Source organism: Kogia breviceps, chromosome 5 (assembly GCF_026419965.1).
Source record: "Kogia breviceps isolate mKogBre1 chromosome 5, mKogBre1 haplotype 1, whole genome shotgun sequence".
In the NCBI taxonomy this organism is placed as follows: domain Eukaryota; kingdom Metazoa; phylum Chordata; class Mammalia; order Artiodactyla; family Physeteridae; genus Kogia; species Kogia breviceps.
The window spans coordinates 119,320,247-119,345,722 of record NC_081314.1 but is presented as its reverse complement, the minus strand read 5'-3'; the positions used below and the strand labels follow the sequence as shown (position 1 = coordinate 119,345,722).

Sequence of the window (25,476 nt, the reverse complement as noted above, 5' to 3'; positions counted from 1 at the left end):
ACAGGGATATTTTTCTCTGAAGTGTTTTATAACAATTATAGAGAAAATAGCCTATGTGTACTAGTTATGTTTATTTTTGATTTTCCTAAAAATTTCTCTGGAAATCTTATAATTTAACAATCATGAAAACTAAACCCAGTAACATTAAAGCGATGTAATTTTACTCACAAAACGAAAAGTCTAATGTTTCCACTTTTTACTACATGGTGATATCTATATCGTTTCAAAATTTTCTTATTGATTTATGATAGCAATAACATTTTTTTTTTTCAAATAAATGAAAGTCTACTTTGGGATCGGTATTTAAATTAATTTATAACAAAAAATGTCTTCATTTATTTCAAACCCCAAATGTGATCTTGGATTATACTTAAACTCTGCTGCAACTGATGTAAATTAAGAAACATGCATTCTAATAACGCTAGACTGATCCTAAGTAGAATTGAAAAGCAGGTAAAATTTGATTTCAGCACTTGCTTTTTCCTACTTCATTCCAAGTCTTCTTAACCATCACAGGTAGATTTTAACCACCAGAGGGAAGATTTTAATTAGTGGGGAGACGAAATAACTTGCAGAGTGGAGAATCTAACTCTTGGCAGGATACTTTCCACTCACTCTGTACAGGCAAAAACTCACCCGCTGATTTTATTGTGGCTAATCTTTGATTCTCCATCTCCATGTGGAAAATTATATTTGAATGCTTAAAAGGAAGGTTAAAAAAAAAAATGGCATGCTACTCAGTGTTGATATTTTCCTTATGTTTCAGAGGCTTTAACATATTGATCATAGAACGCTAGTGGATTAGCACCTTAGATTATAAAAGCAACTATCAAGAATCAAATGTAGGGCTTCCCTGGTGGCGCAGTGGTTGAGAATCCACCTGCCGATGCAGGAGACACGGGTTCGTGCCCTGGTCTGGGAAGATCCCACATGCCGCGGAGCAACTAAGCCCGTGAGCCATGGCCGCTAGGCCTGTGCGTCCGGAGCCTGTGCCCCGCAACGGGAGAGGCCACAACAGTGAGAGGCCCGCATACCGCAAAAAAAAAAAAAAAGAATCAAATGTAAACTTATACACTTAAATGATCTGAGAAGAGAATTTGGCCTGAACGTGTTTTGCTTCCTTACATAGAAGAACTTGGAGATTTCCCCAGGGCAAAATTACACACTAACTTCTTATTCAATTTTTTTCCTATTTATTCTTTTGTTTTTGTTTTTTGAGGTACGCGGGCCTCTCACTGTTGTGGCCTCTCCCGTTGCGGAGCACAGGCTCCGGAGGCGTAGGCTCAGCCGCCATGGCTCACGGGCCCAGCCACTTGGCGGCATGTGGGATCTTCCCGGACCAGGGCACAAACCCTTGTCCCCTGCCTGGGCAGGCGGATTCTCAACCACTGCGCCACCAGGGAAGCCCACCTATTTATTCTTTATTTAAATTCTTCAGACACAAACACGCACGACAGGTTTGTTTGCTCATGCCTCAAAGAAGGGCAATTGGAATGAGAAAAGTATCCTCATATCTCATATTCTACATGAAATCATTTTATATTTTTCTGGAGTAACATGCAGTGTTATTTATCTTAATCTTCATTGAACACTAACAGTCTGCTTGTCACTGCATGTGAGGTACCTGACCGCCAGAATAATTCACTACCTGAATTACCGGGTGAAATAGAATTGTAAACATATTTAGGCAGAAAATACTAGGTGATTTTGAATCTAGAGTAAATGTTTGATTATATGTGTATTAACGGTATTTGTGAATAGAAAAGTGAACGACATAAGTTTAAATAAAAGCCATGCAGCCTTCGTGAAGATTCTATATATTGTATTATAATCTTCATGAAGGCTACACGATTCTTTTCAAACTTATGTTGTTCATATTTCTATTCACAATTTTTAAGTCCCCAACTTTTTAATGAAAATAAACATATTTTCACTTTTAAAGGGGTGAGTTCTGTTTTATGAATATTACCTTTGAGGAGAACAGATTTTATTAAACTCAGTAAATATAAATAATTTAATGAGTGAGCAAATTATGAAATACCAAACACTTCATGCATAGGTTTTAAACCGTTGGTGAAATTATTTGACAAAATGACCCTAAGACAGCTAAAAGATTTGATGGAATTTTTATACTCTGATTATCTGGGCTTGAGTTAATGCTTATTAAAAGAGGATTAATCTACATTCATAGTTGAGAAATAGCTTATCAGGAAAGGGAGTGAGGCTTGGCTGGCAACATTAAAGTTTTCATTTGGAGTAGGAAAATGTGGCCTACTAGAGATAGGCACTCTGAAAGCTTCCTTACCTCAAAATGTCAATTTACCATGTAGCTCTGTTTCCCTTCCCCCTCAATTCTAGAAAGCGTGAGATTAGGATTAATCCTGTCAGATAATAGTAGAGGTACTTTGTGTATATATGAACTTGCAAAATCTCTTTACCTTATATACCTTTTATAAATATTGCAATAAATTCAGAATATTTAATGCAATTCTAAAACATTTAAGACTGTGGTGTCTATAGAGCTTTTTGGAAACCTTAGCACTAGTCAGTCAGTTTTAGCAATAAAAACTTCTCTATGTTGCTCCCTTGAAAATTCTTAATTTTAGACGCTAGCAGAAACTGCTGGTAAAGATTCACACTTATTTCAAATTTAATTCTGATAAGCACAAAGTTACCACACTGTGATTATCAAAACTGTGACTAGAGCAAGATTGTCCAACCACCTACCCTCCCCACCCTCTTGCTTTCAGCTTTAAGGTAGTTCAACATCTCTGAAATGAGAGCTACCTCAAAACAGCTTTCACTTTGCTGTGGCATTAATTTTACGTTTTTCTCTCTCTGCACACACAAAAAATGCTGATCAAAACGCCAAATATGACTTCCATTTTAGGAGTTCTGATTGTTCGTCCTTATTTCTAGTCTGCTTTTAATCTCATGGTCTAATAGTACTCAGTTATTTTTGGTCTACTTTTCAAAATGGAACAAATCTAAAAGTTTTGGAGCATGGGAAGAAAAGGGTACTCGAAAAAGTGTTCTCTCTTTTTCCCTTGCTTTAAAAAGACAACTAATCAACCTTATTATGTAAAGGTATTGTGTGTTTTTTTGTTGTTTTTCTCTCCTGATAGAAACATACAAAATTGAAGATTCTCTTGTATATCAAATTGTATCCACGGGCCATTTTAAGTCAATTATATATTTACATAATGACTGTGTATTTTTGCCTTTGTATAGTTGGTATGAAGAGGTACAAAGATAAATGTCTCTATGAAATATTTTGACAGTCTTTTAGCAGTCTAGAACCATTTGAAAACAGTTTAATGATTTGGAATACAAATAGGAAATTGATATGTCTTGAAAAGTTTTGAAATTTAAAATACTTTTATTCACAACATTTAATTCTCATTTGGTAAATATGGACCATACCATAGAGTCCATACTCTAACACAGCTGTAAATTAACTTGATAATTTTTTGTTCAATTTTTTACTGTGGTAAAATTAACATTACATAAAACTTACTGTCTTGACCATTTTTAAGTGTACAATTCAGTGGCATTAAATACATTCATGATGTGCAACCATCACCACCATCCATATCCATAAATCTTTTCATCCTCTAAAACTGAAAATCTATATCCAGTAAACAATAACTCCCTATTACCCCCTCCCCACAGCCCCTCACAACCACCATTCTACTTTCTGTCTCTATGATTTTGACTACTCTAAGTACCTCATATAAGTGGACTCATACAGTATTTATCTTTTTGTGACTGGCTTATTTCACTTAGCATAATGTCCTCAAGGTACACCAAAGTTTTAGCATATTTCAGAAATTCCTTCCTTTTCAAGGCTGAATAATGTTCCATTGTGTCTCTATGTACACTTTGCTTATCCATTCATCCATCACTGGATGCTTGGTTTGCTTCCACATTTTAGCTACTATGAATAATGTTACAATGAACATGGATGTACAAATATCTCTTTGAGACCCTGATTTCAATTCCTCTGGAAATGGAATTGATGGATCTTTTGGTAATTCTATTTTTAATTTTTTGAGGAACCAACATACTGTTTTCAACTATGGCTGCACCATTTTACCTTCCACCAACAGTGCACAAGGGTTTCAGTTCCTCCACGTTCTTGTTAATGCTTATTTTATGTTTCTTGCATAGCAGCCAGCCTAATAGGTGTGAAGTAGCAGCTCATTGTATTGGGTTGGCCAAAAATTTCATTCGGGTTTCTTCCGTAAGATCTGAATGAAATTTTGGCCAACCCAATAGTTTTGATTTGTATTTCCCAAATGATTACTGATGTTGAGCATCTTGTCATGTGCTTATTAGCCATTTGAATGATACCTTTTGGATAAGATTTTCACTGCTGCATCATAATACTTTAAAATTTACAGTTTATGAAAAATTTACCATTGGTAAGTACATGAAGTTAATTTCTGTGCTTCTGCTTCAGTTGTCCTCGTTTTCTCTCATATCATTTATTGCTCTGACAGTAACAGAAAATTTGGGTGAGGAAAAAGAGCATCTAAGTTAGAGAGAAGGGCTCAGCTTCTCCCCATGTATCTCCTAAGCAGCACATTTGGAGGTGTAGCCCATCAGTACCTGCTGATTTGCATATTCACAATGATATTCACAGCATTATCTTAGCTCTCTTTTACCAGAGAAAACAATCACTTGATAGTCCATTAAAAATCCACATTAACTAGGAAGTCACATCAGATAGAAAGCTAATTAGCTGTACTGTTGTCACATTTTGTGTTTTTTCCTCCTAATCAGGCCTGTATTTAATACCACCAGTGCTCAGTTTTTTTCAATAATTGTTTCAGATCAATTTTTTATTGTTGTTCTTAAAAGCAGTTATTAAAGGGACCCAGTGTGGTGTGGATACACTGCTGATTGTTGATTCCCAACACTTGAGTCTGTCAGGAAGCAGATTAGTGATCAGTATTCTTTTATTTTCTCCAAGGAGCTGTCCATAGCCACTCCTGGGCAGGTACAAAGGTTATGTCAGGATTGTTTTATAATTCACTTGACAAGTTACCCAAAAACTTGATAAGGCAATGTACTTTTAGGTGCCAAGATGTTTCTGAAAGTACTGCTTCATGAATTCCTGAAAGAACCTTAGCCATCTTATTGCCTAATTATGATGCCATGAGAGATATATCGTTAGATGACCTTAGGGAAGGGATTGGGGAACTACATTTAGAAAGTTATAAGATCTAAAGAGTGATCATATTTATTAGCTCAAACTTGAGAATGAGGTGAATGATGGAGAGATTATCCAAATGAGAAAGTATTTACTATGTGTGCACTTTAAGTAGCAATATGACCTTAGTTTATTAAAAATATGAATCAGTTCATAAAATTTTATTTTTACTTTTGCTCACCAAGTAATCACAGTAAATCTAATCAGTATCTTCCAAAGATAGGATATGTAGGATTCACATCTGTGAAATGGTATTTTTGCCTTCATCCCCAGGGATTGGTTTAGCTGATCCGTACTAATTTTGGTCAGAATTGCAATTTTGCAATCCATAATCTTCTAAACACCAATTTTTTTTTTTCCCAATGATTTTCTAGTTAAGTAATTTAGTGGCAAAATTGGGTCCAAAATAATATGAAGTTATTTATAGACTTTTTTCCACTAATCATGAATATTCACATCTCATTTGCAAAAACAATAATTTTAAATACATTGGCTGCCTTGGACCCTCTCTGCAGTATGCATCATATTACCTTTCTCAGATCTGAAGCGTTTTGAATTCCAAATAAATTTAGCTGCAAAGGTTTTGGATACGGGATGATGGACCCAAACTGATATTTACCTTCTTTGGCCAATCCTTGAAACCCACTTTCATGTTGTTAGCTTTGTAGAATGGAATCTAGTGACCAGAGGGAGTGGATTCTTCAGCTGTGGCCCTCCTGGATGCTTACTGATATTGCTAATAAGTTCCACAGTTTTAAAAAGGACTTAAGTTTTGTCATCATTATATAAAATTGGAATATATTCAGTATCAATTATTTGAAAGTTTCATTTTTGTAAGAGTTGGCTAATGAAACAAAGCACCCAATACATTATGTATTCTCTATTCATTACAGTTCATGTCTTTGTAATTATAGTATTTCAACTCATCGTGCTTCTCAGTGTCCCTAAAAGGACCTGTGATGGGGAGGAATGTGTTGTCAATCAGTACTTTCACTTGTTTCATTGGAAGGATATTATCTGTTTGGACTATCTGTTTCAGTTTCTACTATGTGCATTTTGCATTATGCCCTCTGATTAGGACACCTATATGTTAACATTAAAAGTCATGATTTGATAATTCATCGTTATTGCATGTCGATCTTCCAATACCATGTATATACCAATTGACACCCAAATAAAAATTGCCCCTTTGACTTAACCATATGTTTGGCTTGAGGAATTTTTAAATGTCTTATTAAAGATGGAGTAAATGATAGCTTTGCTTTAGGCCAAACCACTGCCTCTTATTCTCTGTACAATTATGTTAATTATATTTTGTTAAAATTCCCAGAGGTTTCAGCTCTAAACTAAGGGCCAATATGTAGTTGTTATTAATCATAATTAATATTGACTACTTGTGTATGTTTCTTTTTTTTTTTTTACAGTTACATTTCAAAGAGGAGATGGAGGACTAATGAGCAATGGAAGGTATACTGAGGAGATTTTTTAAATTATTATTCTTAATCAGGACTGAGGAAACTCTATAGTAAGAGGCTATTATTGTAATAAACAATCACTTATAAGTGAGAATTCTAGGAGGAATTAAACGGCTTACCACAAGGTTTAATGACCTATCTGTTGTGCACTTTAGAGGAATCAAGTCCAGATGTTTCATATCTCCCAGAGGCCCCTGAAGAAATTAGTAGTAAATATCACAAGGAATGTGTTCATTTGTTAGCAGGATATTTATTGCATTAATTAGACATTAGCAAATGAAGTTGCTGTTGTTTAAGACTCCTTATTGGTTCTCACTAAATTGCCGTGAGTGAACAATTACACATAATCGATCACAAAGTAAATGATTCATGGATGATGAATAGGCTGTAGATTGATCAGACTGGATTCCACAACTTTGGATACTCAATTGAAATTGATAAAACTTGATAACAAACCCATATATTCTCATCTATTTTCCCTTTGCCGATATGGAGATTGTAATTAGGCTCTGGTAATAACTTCCAATCTCCTATTTAATCAATATTTTAGCAAAAAGAGATTAGGTCTAATGAGAGCTAGTGGATGTAGCAAGAAAGCAGTTGCATCTTCTTATTGCAGTTTCCATAGAAACACATGTTTCTCTTAGGGATTGTATCACAAAGGGTCTATCAGGAAAAAAAGTACAATGACTATAGATGTTGCTGTATCTTTGTAAACATGCTAATAATCTGGAAAGTGATCAGAATCCCATCTTTTATATTAAAAATGGGAATTCTTTATTAAATAGAATATGAAGGAAGTTTTCTTCATAGATTATATACACATGCTGGATCAGACCACAGTGGATCTTTTATCACTTAAAAAAAAAAAACTTTAATATTCTCTTAATATTTTAAATTTAGAGAACCTGAAAATGTGCTATTGATGGAACAGTATAAATACTGTTCATTAATTTCCCTTAAGTTCCTTGCCTCTAATCAAGCATGAGGGCCCATATCAGGGGTTATAGCCTATAGGGGACAGATAAATATGGGAGCTGCAGGAATTAAGGAAGCAATAGTTCAAAGTCCTGGAAATGGCTGATACTGAGCAATCATTCTGAGCAGTTGTTCCCTTGAGGTGCCAGTTTATCATCAGACCTTGTTTCAGGATGCTGCTATGTTACCAGTTTCCCACCAGTTTCAGGGAAGACGACTGAATTCATTTGGATATCAGCAGAATCCCAGGCAGCACTCTTTGGCTTCCACTGACAGGGTTGACCTATATATAGCCTTAGTGAACTGCTAAAGTTCCCTAATTCTTGAGAGCCTACAGATTTTGATTTGAAAGTGAAATAAAATCTTAAATTCTTTAATCCATTTTAGTTCATGAGACTGATGTCCAAATCTCTCATTGAGTTCCATGGATTGATTTCCTTTTAATTCCTGTTTTAGCCGCCCAGGTCTTCTAAATGCTGGTGATCCCAGTTATCCATGGCTTGCTGATTCATGGCCAGCCACGAGCTTGCCAGTAAACAACAGCAATAGTGGCCCAAATGAGATTGCGAATTTTGGGCGTGGAGGTAAGTTATGTTTTTCAAAATTTTTTCATTTATTTGTTTTCTTGGCTTTCCTAGATGTTTTGAAAAAGGCATACTAAAAAGGTATTTTCGGGCTTCCCTGGTGGCGCAGTGGTTGAGAGTCTGCCTGCCGATGCAGGGGACACGGGTTCGTGCCCCGGTCCGGGAGGATCCCACATGCCGTGGAGCGGCTGGGCCCGTGAGCCGTGGCCGCTGAGCCTGCGCGTCCGGAGCCTGTGCTCCGCAACGGGAGAGGCCACAACAGTGAGAGGCCCGCGTACCGCACAAAATAAAAAGTATTTTTTTTCCATAATTAAATTTAGTGACGCACATGTACATGTAATGCTGTACATTTGCTAAATATTTTATTATAAAACTGTTGTATCTATTATCTTGATTAACACTAAGCTTTTAAGGACGTCATCAGTAACCAAGAAGATAAATATTCATAATACATTTGGTTTTGGGACTTTTAGTACAAGATTTCTAAAATCAGGAACCATGCTGCCAAACAGGGCTTATGATTTCGAACTAGTCTTTTCACTTCTCTGATTCTCATTCAATATATATTTATTGAGCATGTCCTGTGTATCTGGCACTGTGGCAGACAGTAAAAATATAATATCATATAAGGAGTAGACACTTAATAAGTATAACAACATGTTGACAGAGAGCTTTTCTGTAGTACTACAACTGATAACTGGCACCCAAAATAAAAGACAAAAAATGCTAAGTGGTTGACATGCTAAAGTCTTCAAAATTTGGTTCCAGGGTCCTCCACATAGGTGTTTCTAAGGAGACAGAATTGGACCTACTATAATCACCACCTTCCCCTCTCCATCTTTTCATCCAGTCACTAGGAGAGCAATGAGTTTAGAGAAGGATGGGACTAGAGAAGTATCAGGCCCCATTGTTCAGTTCAGCCAATACATGAATTTTTCATTGGCAGGGGATTGTACAGACAGTAAATGGACTGGAGCTGCCTTGCCAGTACCCCAGATGAAAGAGCTGCCCCCCGGGAGTAGGAAAGTTCTATGAATGGAGTATCATTTAAGCTGATATATGAAGGAAAGGTGGGGAGTCAAAAGTGTGTAGAAAGTGTGTAGAGAAGAAACCTACTGTGTTTTAAGGCCCAGAAAGTAAGAGAAACATTGACCTATTTAAGAAGCAAATGAATTTCCTAATGACTTGAGTATAGATTGCAAGGCAGAAAAAGTGGTAAGAAATATAGAAGGACAGGTAATAGAGGGCCTTCTGAGCCACACAAAGACTTTAAACTTTGGCCAAAGGATGTTCAGAAGCCATTGATGGACTTTTAGAGGAGAATGCTAGAATGCAAGTACTGTTTTAAATCATCCATCCTGCTGCTGGGTGGAGAATGGAGATAGTGTGGAAAATTTGGGTGATTAATTAGGAGAATAGTGCTGTAATCTAAGAAAGTTCATGTGAATCCACTGGAGGATTTCTACACTTCTAGGTAGAATTAATGTAGGGGACCCAGGGCTGAGCTAAACTATTCTGAGTCCATTATAATCCTCAGTGATGGATTTCACATGTATGAGTGTATAAACATATTGACTTAGAAGAATAGTCATGGATATTGGCATTTTCTCTTTACAAATGTAATATCAATGCAAGTTTGAATATAATTAAAATAGTGTTTCAAATAATAAAGTTACTAATTATTGCACAACTCTGCATTGTGTCAATACCAACTGAAAAAGAGGGATCTCCCTCCCATTCTCCAAATAAAATGCAGAAAATAACCAGCCCTACCTTCTAGGTGTGTAATGAGAATTAAATGGATGACTAAATATACAGGTTTAGCACAAAGCTGGACATACAATCAGTGGCCAACAGGCATGATTGGGGAGTAAATGATAGAACAGAAAGTAAATTGTATGACCCCCTCAGAGTCTTGCTTATCCTCTGTAATCCAGTACTCCCCATTTAGATTCTCACTTGCCCAGACCCTCTGATAGTGGCTGCCTCCCCTAGGTGTCCAAACTCTGAGCCCTGCAATTATAGGCTACTACTTTACATTGGGTAGTTCTATGCCCAAGCATCTCCTCACCAAGAAAGCAAAACACTGCCCTGCCCTACCCACTGACTTCGAAATTCTGGTCCCAAAGCTTTTATCAATCAAGGAATAAGCTACCTGTCTTTCTTGTATTTGTTTTGGAATAACATGCCATTCTATCTACATATCAAGAATTAAATGCGCGAAGATGGAGAAAGTGTTTTGGTTTTGGTTTTGTTTTTTTCAGTTTCTAGCAGACTACATCAACATCTAAAATGTCTCAATCTAATTTAGCCAAAGGGTACATCTGAAGATTTTCAAGGTATTCTTCCATTTCCATTTCATTTTCATGACATGAAAATATTTCACAGGTAGCTATCAAGGCCAAGACAAAGTTTTTGCAGGGTTTACTGTATCTCTTTTCAGTGTAATAAGCATTTTAAGCGTTTGCTATGTACCAAAGATAGGATTTTTTTGCAAATTTTATTTCCTTTGCACAATAAATGTAAGACATAGATAATTATATTTCCATCTTAGAGGTCAAGAAATTAAGGTTTATCAAGATGAAAAATTTGAGATCTATGTGTAGAATCCAGATCTAACAGATTTTAAAGCCTAGGTTCTTTTATTTACACTGTTCTGCAGTTAAGGTGGGATTCACATGTATGATTGTATTACCATGTTCACTTCGAAGAATAATCACGGATACTGACATTTTTTTCCTTTGAGAGTGTTATACTGGGACTTCCCTGGTGGTCCAGTGGCTAAGACTCTGTGCTCCCAATGAAGGGGACCCAGGTTTGATCCCTCGTCAGGGAACTAGATCCCACATGCCACAACTAAGAGTTCTCATGCCACAACTAAAGAAAAAGATCCCGCATGCTTCAACGAAAGTCCCGCGTGCCACAACTAAGACCTGACACAGCCAAATAAATAAGTGAACATTAAAAATCTGGCTTCTGACACCAAATATGTCAACTTTAATAACAATAAAAAAAGAATGTTATAGCAATACATGTTTAAATGTAATAAAAATAGTATTTTTAATAATAAAGTTACTAATCACATGTCTGCATTTTGACAATACAAACTATAAAAATTCATTTAACTATTCAGTAAGTGCTTACTCTTTGCAAAATGCTAGGTGAGGAATTATGGAATTAGAGACATAAATCCCAGGTACTCCTGTCCTCACATAACTTAAGATACAGTGAAGGGGACAGTCATTCATACAAGTAATTATTCCAGGCAAAAAGAAATAAATGCATGTGTAACCAAGGTGCTGAAAGACTGCAGAATGAAATCATGAGTAGATCCAACTGGAGGGAAATGTTTCTATAATTCATAAGCAGAGGGAGATTCTATTTCTAGAACTGTAGCTTTGTTCAGTGCAGAATAACATTATCAAGGATTAGATTCTCGGACTATTTTTTTTTTCCATTTTTAAACATTTAAACACACAACAGTTTCAAAAACTTGCAGTGGCTCACAATATAAATCTAAAGCTTTGGAGAACATCATATTCAAGGTGTTGGGAAGCTGGGGTCAATGCTGGAGAAACATCTATCCAGTTAATATTCATCAGTGAAAGACATGGTGGAGGAAGTAGAAACAAAACCCTAAAAACTTCCCTAGAGTGAAGGATCTACCTTCACAATCTTGATCTATTATTAAATATCAAAAGTTTTTGATAATAAAATGATACTGACCTAATGCTTTAGAATGAAATACATTTCCTTGTCATCAAATTTTGTAATGTTTATAGCTCAAAACAAGAAGGGTGAGAAAGTAGTTACAAAATTCTGAACCCAGGAACAATTTACTTGCTTATACAACTTGGTGAACTATTACAAATGTGAACATGTTTAACAATCTCACTGATATGTATTTAAAAGAGTTATTTAATAAAATACATATATACTTAATTATAAGACAATTTGGAATTCCAGACATCAAAACCCTCAGAGAGACCTAAATTATACAGTGCATAAAATACATTTTGAATGTCTTGTTACTGTTGCTAAACAAGATCATTTTTAGCTTTTGTAAAATGTAAAAGCAAAATTAATATTTTACAAGAATCCTCATTTCAAGTACTGTTGGGTATCATCTCATCTAAAAGTTTTAGGATACTTTGACTATTTCAGCTTTCTCCTTGTGATGATAAGCTGTTTTTGGTACTGAGACAACCTGGTTTATTATTACAGTACTATAACTAGTTGAAAATTTCCCATAGTGAAGAGATCAAGTGGGTTGATGACCTCATGTCCTATGAAATGTGACTTTCAGAACATACATTATTAAGGAGCATAACATAATTATATTCACTTTTAACTCTGCATGATTAAAAATAGTATTCGTGTGTGTGTGTTTTTTTGTTCTCTGTTTAGATACTAGCATCTTTCTTCTGGGAAGGAAAGTAAGTGCTCAGGAGAGAGGTGGCAGTTCTGAAATAAAAAGCATCATGTAAAGATAATTTAGCACACCAAAGTGAAAAATGGACTGATTGATATTCAGTGTTGTTCCTAAAGTTTAATTTTATACTTGCTGTGTTACACCTTGAAACTATAATTCTCCACTTCTAAGATTTGTTAGCATAAACTAAACTCGCTGATCACTCATTGCTTTTTCTATAGTTAAATCCTGCTGTATTGTGAAAATGACTTATTCATGAAAATGTTCCTTTGTTATCCAAGAAAAAAAAAAATTGCTACCATTAGTTACACTCCATTTCTGGAGCTGTGAAATCAACCCAGATCAACACCAAGTTGAAACTTCAGAAGAAAGTGCCTCGTAGTTTGGAGAGTATAATTTTGGACATGTTTGCATCTATTTAGCAGTTATAGTCCATGTCTCTTGGGATAAAGTGGAAAAAGATGCTTTTATCCATGATTTGTAGATTCACTTTTGTCATTGCTTCAGTAAAGAGTTAACAATTTCATAGATTCTAAAACAGAATGAGCATCTGAAAGCATTTTTTCATAGTGAAATATACCAAACTTCTCATTCATGGTTGAAGAAAATGGGGGAAGGGATGTGTTAACCAGTGAGACATGAAGGACGAGCCGTAGGCCTGCCTGTCACAAGGCTGATAGCTTGGTGATGGTTGTATATCATCTACCCTTCATTGGCTCATGAAGCCCATCTCAGCTGAAATGCAAACGTGTGGCGTGACACATTTATTTTTCATCTTCACTCCTGATAGTTTGGGGCTTCCTGTGCATCATTAAATTGTTTCATTTCCCTATGTTCACCACAGATGTGCTGCCACCAGTTCCAGGCCAAGGGGATAAAACGGCAACGATGCTCTCAGACGGAGCCATTTATAGCAGCATTGACTTCACGACCAAAACCACTTACAACAGTTCCAGCCAAATAACACAGGCTACTCCATATGCCACTACACAGATATTGCATTCCAACAGCATACATGAATTGGCTGTCGATCTGCCTGATCCACAGTGGAAAAGCTCAATTCAGCAAAAAACAGATCTGATGGGATTTGGTTATTCTCTACCGGATCAGAACAAAGGTAACAATGGTATGTCAGGTCCTTACTTCCTGAAGAGTTATTTTCATATCATTTTTGCATGAGATAGAAATTAGTATTTGTTGTTCAGTTTAGTGATTCATCACCAGGTTCACTACCTAAACTAAAAAATATACCGGCATGTATTCAGTACCTTCCACAATCTCCACCGCCACCACCGTCGTCACTATCACCACACACCAACACCAATCAGTTTCATCCTTTTAGCCCTTTTTTCACTAGTGATCAGTAGTCCATCTCGACTTCCATTAGGCAGGATAGACAAAACATACCTCCACCGTCCTATGACATCTGCTTCTGAGTTGCTAACTGCATGTTCTGCATGGGCTTGTGCTGTGAACTAATCACATGATGCCACTATGACCTCTGCCCTTTAACCCTTAGCCTTACTTTACATCCCTGACTACCGATTGGCTGAGGGATTGTCTAATAGAATGCCACACAACCAGTCACAGGATTTCAGCACCACCAGCTCTCACAACAGCTCAGAGAGGAGTGGCAGTCTCTCAGGTTGGTCTCGTCACAGTAAGGAGAAATATTTGTTTGTCACCAGCATATGACCTGTGTTCCTAACAACCATGAAGAAGTACCTGGATCACAACTCACTGTCAGACATTTATCTTTCAAATAACTATAACAGTTCATCCTAATGAAATCATGATTTGGGGGAGGGGCTGAAATTCACCATCACCCGTTATGTACTAATTGTACAAGGATGTATTCAGGGAAAAATAGTACCATTTTACTAAATACAAATTTTTAAGGATCAGATGAGTTTGATCTGCCTTGAACCCTACTTAAGAGTCCAGAGAACTTTACAATAAAAAGATCTTATAGGAAAGTCAACCCCATGGTGTGGAGAGCAAAAGATGAATTCAACAAAAATGCAAATGATTTTGGAGATTGTTCATAATATTAGGAGTCTGGTGATGTGACTTCCTATATTTGGACAATTTTTCCAAAATATTATGTAATAGGATTCTATTGAATGATATTATTTAGAGTAAGGTCCTGATACCATGCTAAACAAGAATGTTAATATGGGACATTATTCTTTACATTTAATTGCCCAAAAAACCCTAATCTTTCATATTGATAATTCTTTTGTGCTGTAAATTTTAATATATATTCAAGATACATCAGCTGAACTAACAGTCTGTACTGCCGGTATTGTATAGCACATGTGGGGAAAAACACATTTTACTGGAAAGAAATATATACCTATCATAATGAATATCAGTGATTTTCTCTAGGCCCAAGGATCCTCATCTCTAAAATGAGGAGGTCCTAGTAGACATTCTAACTTTCAAACATAACATGTATGTTGTGTATGACTGATGCCTTTATCTGCACATTTCTAGTTGATGCCATGACCTTATTTGCTTATTTTTTCATACTAATGCTATACTATTTATTTCTATGAAGTTTTTTTTAACCTCAGTTCCTTAATAAAAGATTATGGTGTATTATGATATGTCACAGGCTACGAGGCATCAAGGCCATAAAGAGTTAATTCTTTTACGTCATTAGGTTAACATTTACTAAATGACTTTTCCTCAGAGATAGAACCCTTTCAGTCTGAAAATGTTAATGTTCTCTCTCCCCTCCAAAATGAGCCATTTGCTCTTCTTACCTATTGGTAGAATGAGATACATTGTAGAATGCAGAAAATTTTAAACATCTGTTATGAATTTAAACTGGCTTAATAATATAGGGGGATTTTTTGAATAACCTTATATGTCATTTGTGCTGCCATTTATTTATGAGGAATCCCATGATTGTACTGAATAATTTAAAAATTAATTTTATCCTAGGCTTATTTCATTCAAGATATTCAAAGTCTCAATCTATATATATATATATATATATGTATATATATATGTATTTTTTTAAATCTATATATTGTAAACCATGGATTGTTTAAGACCTTCTGTGAATTCCTTATTAAATATTCTGTATATCTTGATTACCACTGAGTTTTAAAAGTTATCTTTTGAGTAATTGTAAGCAGAACATGATTCACAATAGTGCTTACTGCTTTTTTGAATCCATTAATCTCCTGAGTGACATTTATATATATATATATATATATGAATTGTATTAACTACTTCATCTACATTTGAATACAAAATTACTTACATCGGTGATAGAAAGCATTCTTTAGGAGGTCAGAGTGACGTGATTATTCTCTTCTTAGTTTAGTCAAATTGAGTTTAATATTAGAGTTTGTTTTGTGCTTATAATCATAGGTATGTTTCCTAAGGCTTAGATTTAAGATCAAACTGCCCTATGGATATTGGATCATATCATATTTATATTATAAAATTTTCTTAATTTGTGCACAGTGATGAAACAAATTTAAAATAATCACAGTAATAAAGAAAATTGGACATTCCTGAGTTATATGAATGAATTTTCACCCTTTTTGAAACACTCTTATAATCTATTAAATACATAAGTTCTTAGCACTTCTCTTAAAAAAGCCAACCATTAAAAAATATACAAAACCCAGATTTTTCCAAAACAGTATCTTCAATCATAATTTTATATATATACATGCATATACAACACAGTGCCAGTAGTAATAAAATCTTTTTATATGCCAGTATTTTTTTAAAATAGACTATAAGTTTAATTTTTAAATGAGATATTTTCATAATTTTCTTTACATAGAAATCATTTGTTCAGCATAAGTAAATATAAATCCAAATATTTACATTTTCAGTTGAGGAGAGACGGGTCAAATATGTTTGCAAGTCATCAAAATATGTTCCCCTAAAATATAATGCAGGCAATTCTCACCTTAAAATGCTTGATGATCTTTGGTTGCAAGTAAACAGCAACACAATGGGTTCACTTAGATCAAGATATAGATCTCAGATAGAGGATTTAATTTTCTCAGCTCATATCATATGCCACTATTATGCTAAAAGCCCACCTCTTAACTCATTCTAGAGAAGACAAAGCATGTTGATTGATAGTCTTACCAAAAGTACCCACCATGAGAGAGCAGAAATTTCCCCCCAAGAGGGGAAAGTAGACATTTTATGGAAAACCCTCACAAATTCCCCCTATGAATCACCTCTGCTTCCACAGCACATTTTTAAGTAAGTTGTTTGGAAGAGTTGATAATGGCTTTCCTGACCTTGGACAAGGATTTCAACAGAGCTGGGTTCAGAGCTGCAGAAATTGTAATTTCCAGTAAAGCTGCTGCATTCTAAATTGCTTGTTCTCTTACTGTGTGAATATGGACCACAAACTCAGAAAGAACCTCTATTTTATCATCTATAAAATGGAGATGTAAAAACTTCCCTATTTGTGTTCACTCAGTTCTGGTGGTGATCATACAACATTTCTAAAAGTGCTATAAAAAGTGAAAAAGCATAGTACACATATAAATATACAAGGCATAAAAGAGGTACAACGAGGGAAAAGCTATGAAGAACACACGCCCAACCCATTCTTCTTTTAAGCATTGAGACATAGTTCTGATACTACTGAGAAAGATACAATCTTATTTATGATTGTTTTGATCAAGAAACAAAGAATTAAGGCTCACCTACCTTAAACACAAAAATTACAGACTTAAATTCAATCAGGTTTATTATTTTTATTCTAAGAATCGGGTTATTTCTGGGATCCTCATTGGGGTAGGAGTTGGGTGTGGAATGGCTTTGGAAACAGGTAGAATTGAGTTTGCTTTGAGATAGAGGAGATGGGAGAGTGTGATAATGACTGGCATTTATTGAACATTCTATACATTCTGAGCCCTTTATATGCCTTATCTCTTGTAATACTCAAAAGAACCCCCCAAAATAGTAACTTTATATTTTTTTCCATGTATGGACATTGAGGTGATATCTATGAATAACTTGTCAAGTAGGTGAGAATATCGTTTTCAAACCCAGAGATCCAGCTCTTATCCTCAAAACAGAAGATACCTGCTCTCCTTTCTCTTAATACTTCTTCTGCCAAAGATAAAAAGTGAAAGGAAAGGTGAAAGCACTCCGTTTTCAGGGATTCTCTTTTACATAAGTGTGTATATGTGCACACTACCTAGAAAACAGACATAATTCCATAATTGGCAATTGTGTATATGTCCAGTTCAGTAGTTTCATCACTTTCTGGCACTCAAATTTATTATTACATTCCATAATTTCCTGAATTGGCTGATGCAGTTTAGTAATTGATAGAAGAAAGGAGATGAGGTAAACTTCAGTGATATCTCTATTGTTAGATAGCTGTGCTACAAATATCTGATGCTCATAACTTTTAGTTCCAGAAAGATGTAGTTCAAGGGGTCAATACCAATTTTTTTTTTTTAGGAAATACAGCTATTGACTGTAGTGGGAGTGACAGAAGTTGCTTAGGTTCCCCTGAAACATTTTTTATCATCCTGCTCAAGAACTACACATTTCTGCATCCAACTGTGGTCCATTTAGGAAGAAACTTGATGTACTTAATTTTGGTGGAGTGAAAAGTACTGCATTGAACAAATGATAAAACCATATTTTTATATTTTTAAAAATATTTTTATATATTTATATTTTTTAAACTCTATTTCAATAAGCTCTGGTAATTCCAGGTATGGTTGATATGCTGCCAACCTACTTTCTGCTCATGTTTTGTGCATGAATTCCTTTGTATTATGAGAATACTGAAACTGATTACTATATTTCCATTAATTTTCCCAATATTTGGAATTTTAAGAAATGTTATGCTTAGACATCTGGGAACTACTCTCACTATATGCAAAAATAATTGTGCCATTCATTAGTCAGAAATTCTATAAAACATATCATTGTGAAAGATTTACAAGTATCCTCCAGATTGTAGTTGATTGATCTTTATAAGTTACTTTTGAGAGAAAACTGTTACTCTCCTGGATTAATTAAACTGAGTAAATTCTAATGGAAAAGTTTAGCCTGTATCCTTAGATACTGCATTTTCCACTGAGACAGATTATGCAAAAGAGCATTATAAATGCACTAAAATCTGACATTTGAAAGAATTTGTTATGGCCCATTATTTCATCTAACAATGAAAATGTGGCGGCAGCAAACATGAATAAATCAATAAATTAGCTCTTGCTACCGCAGCCATGTTTTTGGTTTATTCAGCTCTGCAGTTAATGCATTGTGAAAGAAACAATATCATTTTGAGTGATTTATAAAAATGTTTTTCTGATTATATCATTTCATTGTTTGTAGCTTTTAACAGCTGTAACATACTGATTCTGGTGTTTTGAAAACATAAATACATCCTCCTGTCGGATATACTCTGTTTCTTGTGATATTCACTATGTCTGAATAAATGTATTATTTTCAGGTGGGAAAGGTGGAAAAAAGAAGAAAAATAAAAACTCTTCTAAAGCACAGAAAAACAATGGATCAACCTGGGCCAATGTTCCGCTACCTCCTCCCCCAGTCCAGCCCCTTCCTGGTACAGAGCTGGAACACTATGCAGTGGAACTGCAAGAAAATGGGTAAAAATATCTCATATACGGGCAAAATGTCCAGGGCTATCCTCCTTTCACTGTTAAGCATTTTTGTCTTGATACTGTGTCCACTTCCTGTTTTCCCTGCCGCCTTCCCAACCTGTTCATTGTTCCCCCCCCTCTTTTATTGTTTGCCCCATCTGTATATTTTTAGCTGATAAATACAACACAGCACATATTGAGGACGTAGAATCCTTGGCCATCAAGTGCCTTCGATTGTCTGCAATCATGATAATGCAGCCTCCATTTATAATATTGCTTGTTAGTTTGAAAGCAAGTAACCCAGGGCTCTGTGAACTAAAGAGGCACTCCTGAGAAGGGCTGAAAAGGAAATTAAAATAACCTTCTTCGTCATCCCTCGCATTTCTCTAATGACTTGTTTTCTGGCCATAGCAGGGCGCCCACTGTTGAGCTCCATCACAATGGGATAATTGTAGGGATCTTGCCAGTGGGGAGGACTTTAATCATCAGCTTTGATGGGAATTTAGGGGGTCCGAACAATAAAGGAGGTTCAAGCCAATGCACACTCTGCAACAAAACCTTTTAAGTTAGAAAATTTCCTTTAAGAGTTTTAAATTAAGTGACCAGCTTCCTTATTCTTTCCCAAACATCTCACAAGAATTAGTTTGTTTTCCTCTGTTAGTTTAAATGTTAATTGATTTTGAAGTAGAAAGACATAGATACTGTTTATTTTTTAATCCCCCCCAAAAAATAGCTAGTCAGAAGAAACATAGTCTCTTTTTCTATTTTAATACATTTATTTGTTTATTATTTTTGGCTGTGTTGGGTCTTCATTGCTAGTCGCAGGCTTTCTCTAGTTGAGGGGAGCGGGGGCTATTCGTTGCGGTGCGCGGGCTTCTCATTGCGGCGGCTTCTCTTGTTGCAGAACACGGGCTCTAGAGTGTGCAGGCTTCAGTAGATGCGGCGCATGGGCTCAGTAGTTGTGGCCCATGGGCTCTAGAGCGCGGGCTCTATAGTTGTGGCTTGCGGGTTTAGTTGCTCCGCAACAAGTGGGATGTGGGATCCGTGGCATGTGGGATCTTCCCGGACCAGGGCTTGAACCCATGTGCCCTGCATTGGCAGGCAGATTCTTAACCACTGAGCCACCAGGGAAGCCCTCTTTTTCTATTTTAATAATTCTAAGTGCTCTGTCTTCCTCACAATTCCCAGGTCACCCATTGCATTTGACTGAAACTGAAAAATGCAGAATAGAGGCAGCTTTTTATTCCAGGTTTTCCTTTATTTAGAAGTATTTAGGTATTAAAATATCTCAGTTTATTTAAATAATGGTTTTATTTCCTATCTTGTTTTACATAAAGGTCACATGCACATGCTTATACTTTTTTCTCCATCTCCTTTTCTCTTACATTACTGCTGTCTTTGAGGTCTCCAGATTAATTTTCCTAACTAGAACTTTCTTTATCACATTTGCTTCCGAAAAAAGATTCCATTTGTTTCTTTCAGTTACCTAATATATATACACATATTCTCTATATATGCATTATATACACAGATAGTTAGATGGGCATGCATATATATAAATAAGCATACCTCCATATTTTTTCTCTATATCTTTCTTTCCTTCCAAAGGGCTTCATTTGCTTTTGTGAGATTGTAGTTCCCATATATATGCATGTCATTTTTATTGTACTTTTGTTAAAACGTTCACATCTGAAATAGGAGGTTAAAAGCACACCTTCTTTCTCTGACTTTTTTAAAAACAAAACTTTGTCCATGATCTTATGTAATACATATCAATAATAAAATATTTTAGTGTCACACAATTCCTAGGCAAGGAAGCAGGGAACAGAGATGTGTATTTCACAAGAAAATATTATTACAGGGCTTAGAAAAATGCATTTTAAAGGCCGTAATTAGAAAATAAGAAAATAGAACTTGTAAACTGGGGAGAAAAAAGTAGTGTTGTTAAACATTTATAAACATAAAGTCTTGAACTCAGATAATGTAAATATTGTAGGTAGTTTGGAATCTTGATTAGTAGATTTGAGATGACAACTTTGTCCATCTCTTGTTATCTTATTAATATTTTTGTATTTTCTAATGTGAAAACCTTATAATACTGAAAAAAGATTTTTTAATATTTTCTATATTTATACTCTGCTATTCATGATATTAGCTTTGAGCTTTTATAGAATTGTTTATATGCCTTGATTTGAAACTTACACAAATTTAAAGTTTTCTTGAACTATAAACAACAAAAAACTTTAGAGGTCACCTGTTTTTAATAATTTTTTATTTCTAACAAACAAGGATTCAGCAATTTTACTTCTTGTGGTGATATGTAGATTTTTTTTGTTGTTTTAGTATATCATAATAGAGAACTTATTCAACATACATTTTTTTTTAAGTACATAAGAACTGTTAAGCCCAGTGCCAGAAAGGAAAGCAAAAGAGATGAAAGAAACAAAAACACAATTAATAAGGAGGGTCTGATCCCTAATTTAGGAAACTCACAGAATTCAGAAGTAGAGACCAGAAACCACACACAGGTGCGCGCGGACGCGCGCGCGCGCACACACACACACACACACACACACACACTATTTTGTATGATGAGCCCTAGCTAAGCAATGTGTACAAAATAATAACTTGCATACAGAAAGGGATAACCATGTATGCCAGATAAGGCCGGGGCAAGCCTATAGAAGTTGAGTTTTGAGGTGAATCTTGAATCACTTACTCATAAATAATAGTACCCAGAGTTGGGTGTCTATTGGGTGCCAGGCTCTGAGCCAGAAGCAAAAAGGACAAAGATAATGAGAAGTAGTCCCTAACATAAAGTAATCTCCACATCAGAATAGATTTCTAACCAATGAGTACAACAAAATGTTATTAATGTCACTATTTGCCGTGCAGATGGAGAGAAATTTTCCTAGCCAAAGGCAAAAAGTAGAAATAAAATGAAAGATGAGGAAAAAAAGGAATAGTCCCATTAGTTTTCCTTTAGTACTTCCTACTCTTCCTTTGAAACCCCACCCTATTCTAGTTAAGGTTACTTACCTTTCCTTTATTTGTCATTATTCCTTAAACTTACTTCTCTATTGTAATACTCATAACATTGCATTCTAGTTGCTTGTCTATATCTTTCTGCCAAGTGAGGTTTGTTGAGCTTGAAACATGAACAGGATAGAAGGTAATTTGAGAAGGTGTCGTGAGGCCAGTTGTGAAGTCTTGTATGTCTTATAGGAATTCTGATCTTTGAGTATAGAAGATGGATTGGAAGACATGAGGCTAGGGCAGGTAGATAATATATGGGATATTGCAGCAGAATGGCCAATACCATGAAAATGATAAGAGAATAAAATAAGGCAATGACAGCAGGATGGAGAGAGAGGGATAGATTTTAGAAATGTGTCTAGCCCAGAATAATCACAGTCTTGAAAAGATTGTCTTTTGCTTTTTATTACAATGTTTAATATTGTTTCTAAGAGCTTAGGTATCGTCAATTTTCTTTCTTAGTCTTTCTTGAGCCATTTTCCCCCCACAATACTAAATATCAAGTTATCAAATCATGGTCCTAACAGACAATGATTTGTTAATTTAGTACTATATCAACAATGGTAAATGTTCTCTCTCATCAATATGCCTCTCTCAGCTAGACAAAAATGTATCAAAATGTTTGTTCTTAGCTATAAATATAATGTATTTTAATGTAATCATATGATGCTAGGAAGAATTCAGTAGTAATTCAATAGAAAACTAATGCTTTGTTTTGCTATTGCAATTAGAAATTGGCAGGCCTTCGTGGTGGTTGAACTTCATTGTATTTTTATTAGTAGTTTGGTGTTTGCATCTGGCCTTTCACAAGTTAGTTCACATGCAACATTGATTTGTTGTCATCCAGCTCATTATTCACCAGGCAAGACAGATAATATGATGCCTCATATTTCACTGACAGTAAGTCAAAGAACAAAAGCTTCTCTAGGAAAGGTTGGCCAAAAGACCTTTGGATTGGCATTAGAATCGTTTTCACAGTCTTTTTTTAGGTTACTACAAGAAAAAAGTTGAATTTTTATCACTCAAATAAGATATACATCTGTAAATATGAAGGAAACTCTAAAACCAGAACTATGCTTTTCATAACATTCACAGAGTCATCTATTACTTTCTTGCCCTTCTTCAGAAACTGCACAAAACCTAAGTATCTGTTGTTCTGGAATGAATTCAGACATGAATACCTCAGAGGTGATGCACAGTTCTCCCCATCGTATGAGTTGCACCATATCCCATATTTCTTTAACCTGTTCTCTCATGTTCTTTGCCTAGACTGTCTTTTATCCCCCTCCCTCTATTTTCCACTTCTTGCACAAACGACTGAGATGAATCCATGGATTTTTCTTAGTTCTGCTTATGTCCCACAGGGGGACAGAGTTTGCTCACTACTGTTCTAGATTATCTTTGTAGAAAAGACTTGGAAGAATTGACGATAAACACCCATTCTAGTTAAATGGAATAGCAATTAGAATATTTTGTTAGTCATTTAGTACATTATGCAATGTAATTGTATAATGTTAAAACTCATATTTATATGGTAGACGCTCCTTTGCCTGATGGTATTTGAATCATAAAAAAATGAGATGAGGGCTTCCCTGGTGGCGCAGTGGTTGAGAGTCTGCCTGCCGATGCAGGGGGCACGGGTTCGTGCCCTGGTCCGGGAGGATCCCACATGCCGCGGAGTGGCTGGGCCTGTGAGCCGTGGCCGCTGGGCCTGGGCGTCCGGAGCCTGTGCTCCGCGGCGGGAGAGGCCACGACAGTGAGAGACCCGCGAACCGCAAAAAAAAAAAAAAAAAAAAAAAAAAAAAAAAAAAAAAAAAAAAAAATGAGATGAGTAAAGCTAACTACAATTTTTTATGTTACCTTAACACTTGATATATGTACCATTACTTACTCCTTTTCTTATGTTCTGTATATATTTTCATTCCATATGTGTGTTCCCTTTAAATTATTTGAAGTAAGAATAGTTTACTACTTATGGAGTAGGGAAATTTTAAGAGATAATTGCCTACTTCCATTTGAAAGACTGAATAAATAAATGTTCTTTCTTTGTTCAAAGGTAGGACATCCCTGACAATAGTCTATGTAAGCAAGGAAAGTACATGTACTAGTTTATAGAATAAAATTGTGCTATTTTGTAACAAGTTTTATGAAATAAATTTAATTATAACTATTGATGAAGTATAACAGGATGCATATTCCATTTTGAAAATGGGCAGTTTTTTAAAAAAAATTAGGCTACTTATACATATTTTTGTTCGACTTAATAATATAGCATTTAAAGTTAAGTAAGTTAAGAAAAGAAACTTAAGTATTCCTAATAATGAAGCAGTTTGTGAGTTTTCATTTCAAATCAATAAATATGCTTATCATGTACTATTTTTAAGGTATTACGTCAGATGTGGCCAAACAGGAATAGTTCAATGTCATTATGTTAATGTAGCTTAAATCCACTTGAGGAAAAAATACTATTAACATGTGAAAGGTGAAATACTAAAATAAATTGAACAACAGTTACAGAAATCAACATTGGAAATGGCAGAAGACAGTGTATAATCAATTTTCAAGTAAATGTGCAAAAATATTATCAGTGCAAGTTCAGAAGAGTAATATATCAGTGCTACTTGGCCTCATCAGGGAAATCTTTATAAAAGATATGGGATTTAGCCTGTAGCTTGAAGGATTTGTAAGAGTAAGCTAGGTGAAACTGGAGGAGTCTAGCTTATTTGAAATAAGTTGAATTCTTTAAACTAATGCACCAGGATGGAAAAGTACAAAGAAAGGAGGAAACAGACCAATTTCTTTTGAGCAGGAGATTCTTGTTGAGAAACTGGAGAAAACATCTGAAAAGGTAGGTTGAGGCTTTGACACATTTAATGGACAGAACAGAGTAAAGTGAAGTGAATGTTTTATTCCAAGAGTTCTGTGGTTTTCATAGACAGAAAGTGTAAGTGATGTGCAAGATTGATTAGAAGATGGGGAAAATTAAAAGCAATAAATCCAACTGAGATAGTGCGTTATGAACCTTTTACACCACAGACTCTTATCTTCGAATGAAATCTAACTGTGATCGCCAACATAAAAAACATTAAAAATGCCATCGTTTTAGAGCAATCTATTTTTTCGGGTCATACTGGTACTTATA

General features: G+C 35.3%; 1 protein-coding gene across 19 annotated transcripts in view; it reads left to right on the top strand.

Moving 5' to 3' along the window:
• The window catches only part of ROBO2 (roundabout guidance receptor 2), a 1,699,370-nt gene that overhangs the window by 1,640,160 nt on the left and 33,734 nt on the right, over positions 1-25,476 (top strand). For 8 of the 19 annotated variants that reach the window (XM_067034903.1, XM_067034902.1, XM_067034899.1 and 5 more), the window contains 5 exons: positions 6,640-6,682; positions 8,125-8,252; positions 13,529-13,810; positions 14,204-14,329; positions 19,148-19,304. In XM_067034903.1, the coding sequence (XP_066891004.1) occupies positions 6,640-6,682; positions 8,125-8,252; positions 13,529-13,810; positions 14,204-14,329; positions 19,148-19,304 (736 nt within the window). The remainder of the gene's footprint in view (positions 1-6,639; positions 6,683-8,124; positions 8,253-13,528; positions 13,811-14,203; positions 14,330-19,147; positions 19,305-25,476) is intronic. The other 11 variants (XM_067034909.1, XM_067034907.1, XM_067034905.1 and 8 more) reach the window with 3 other exon arrangements.